Below are 2,669 nucleotides of genomic sequence, written 5' to 3' on the forward strand. Positions count from 1 at the left end.
TGATCTTGTGTCAAAAAGATCAAGGTCGTAGTTTACCTGCAGTCCATACTGTATCGATATCCTCTTGCAAGGTCAGTGTTTGTTCGAGCGCCCACTTTAGACGTGGTTGTTGGCACTGTGAAGCTAACCTGAACTGAAGTTACTGGCCGCTAAATCCCCAAGCCGCAGTACGTTGCACTCTAGCAACTGGACCACCCAATGAAGCTAAATACGATACAAAATGCTGTATTCGGCAAAAAAGATCCTTCGTCACAGGATACATATCGGTCTTTACCATGGAGGATAATTAAGTGTATTTGTCGCTCGTGAGGCATCAAAACATGACGCGTCGTAGCTTTGTTACACAGCGTCGGTCGCGACGAGCAACCATTCTTGTTTGCGTGCAAAGAAAATCTCTGCCTTCCAACCCATGCAAGCGCCGTCATTTCCATCAATCTCCGCTTTCTGTACTGGCTTGAGAGGTCGTGTAGATATCGCGAGCTCCGAAGCATCTCTCAGTTGTCTGCGTTGATCTTGCCCTGATTAAAGTCGCCCAATATGTCTGGGGATGCCGCCCAAGACGTGACTGACGTCAAGGCCGAAGACGAAAATGACACCAACCCTACCATCGTTCCCCGAGATGCCGACGACGACATCAACAAAAAAAATGCTCTCGCGACCGCTGGAACCAGGAACCAAGGCTGCTCGATACACCGGCCCGCCCTGAGGTGGCAAGATGCTATCATTCCGTCCCGGTGTCTTCCGTCGAAGTCACCGACCTTTTCTGAAAGGCACCAGCAGAGAGCTCAAGAAGCAAGAGGAAGCCGAACGGGGGCATTTCACCAGGTGGCGCACCAACCCTGATGATATCGATGACTTGACCATTCCCGCCTTCCAACTGACCGAAGCGTCGGACTCTGCGCAGTCATTCGATACCATCCACGCAACTGTCATCGAACCAAACAAGGAGGCCATCGATCGTTTACTTGTGGAGTATAACAAGAGCGTTCACATTCTCGACCAGCGTAATGATGTTCAGTTCTTTGAAAAGTACCATAAACAGTACACCAGCGGATATCTTGACGAATTTGGACGACCTCGCACCAAATTCAACCTTCGACCTGATAAAAGCGTTAGACATGCATATCGGCTTCCTTTGCAGTAAGTTGAATCTCATGCCAATAGTCTCATCAACACTGACAGATCCCCAGCTTCAAAGGAAGCGACCCACGACTGCGAAGCGCAGAATTGCCCGCGCCTTTACGCCGCCTGCTTCATCGCGTGGCACGGCCCATCCTTCCGATACTTCTTCTCCAAAGCCGCAGAGGCAGATGAGAACCCCAGCGGAGTCTTCTTCTCGATGCCTCGCAACGCTCGCATCAGCGTCAAGTCTTGGGAGGACCGGGTCCAAGACGTAGCGAGGGACACGATGCGCGAGACGGTACGAGAGAATAACTGGAACTGGGCGGCGGTGCTGGCTTCAGCTGTTCTGAAGAGAGGATTCACGCCTTCGGAATATGATTTGGGAGGTTTTGTGAACTGAAAAGAGTTTGCGGAGCAGAACGGTCTTGGCAGTCTCTTCCATGGAGTTATATCGTCTGATGAGGCTGAGTCTTCTGCTGGAGAGTCGTCCTCTGCAGGGGATGTATGACGGGGGGCAGATCCAGGCCTGGATTATGTTATCTACACTCTTGGTCCTTAAAAAAGATGAACTGAATTTGTTGTGGTACTGCATATTGATGACTGCGAGATAACCATCGGCTGGCCATTTCAGTTGGTAAAACCACTTTCCAAGCCCAGGATCCCTTCTCAGATGAGTTACAGAGGTGGTGAGGCGGGTGTCCTGCTCAAAGTCGTCCGAAACCTACACCTAGCAACAGTTGTTCACACCCATACTGGCCACAAAAAGATGTGTTGTGATTATTGTATTTCTCCAATCCAGTGAATAACCAATACGCTCGTTGCTGTCAATTGTCGTTGCAAGGCGATGACGATCTGACTCTGAGTATAGGGTCAGCCCCATAGAAACTGACTCTTATGCTGGCTCTGATCTCATCCTCATCCAGCGGCGTGCCGTCTTACCATCCCGCTGCCAAAATAAAATCGGACACCGGCCAGGTCTGATCTCAGGCGGCTTCGTCTCAGCGGAATCAGTAGTCTTTACACTCCGGAGCTCCTGGAAATATACGTCAAGGCTTCACGTCAAATACTCTCCCTACCCAAAATTGGCAATTAACGTTGGCTTGAATACTCCCTGCTAAACTCAACGCCAACGCCGCCCGCTGATGACCATGACTGCCCATTTTTCGAGAACGAGATTGACCGGAATTGGGTGCATGCGATCCAAAGCCCAAGATGCACCGCTTGAGGGATGGACTGGACAGAATGTGACCTACCTGCGTCACGGTCGATTCACCAAGACTGATAAGATAAGATCCCCCACATTCGATCATGGAACAATTTCTCTAAAAGAAGCGGCCTAAAAGAATCTTGGCTTGAAGAATAAATCTTATGGACTGACAAACTCCCAAAAGATCTTACAATCTCTTTTTGGACCTTGTGGGAGGTTTATTGGCGCTTGTTGTCTCCAAATTGGATTTAGCCAGGCCGACCCTCTGTATATAGCTGAACACTGGATCTTAAGCTGCTTGCGACGAATATTGTTCATCTCAGAGCCTTGTCAATGACAT

At 49.7% G+C, this 2,669-nt stretch overlaps 1 protein-coding gene; it reads left to right on the forward strand.

Moving 5' to 3' along the window:
- Nucleotides 1-537: 537 nt before the first annotated feature.
- Nucleotides 538-1,522, forward strand: FFUJ_14236 (uncharacterized protein; the record flags this gene model as incomplete). XM_023571116.1 has 3 exons in its annotated part: nt 538-728; nt 781-1,140; nt 1,183-1,522. The coding sequence occupies 3 exons, from the start codon at nt 538-540 to the stop codon at nt 1,520-1,522; spliced, it is 891 nt and encodes a 296-aa protein (XP_023438179.1).
- Between the last annotated feature and the right edge of the window lie 1,147 nt (nt 1,523-2,669).

Source organism: Fusarium fujikuroi, chromosome FFUJ_chr12 (assembly GCF_900079805.1).
Source record: "Fusarium fujikuroi IMI 58289 draft genome, chromosome FFUJ_chr12".
Classification (NCBI taxonomy): domain Eukaryota; kingdom Fungi; phylum Ascomycota; class Sordariomycetes; order Hypocreales; family Nectriaceae; genus Fusarium; species Fusarium fujikuroi.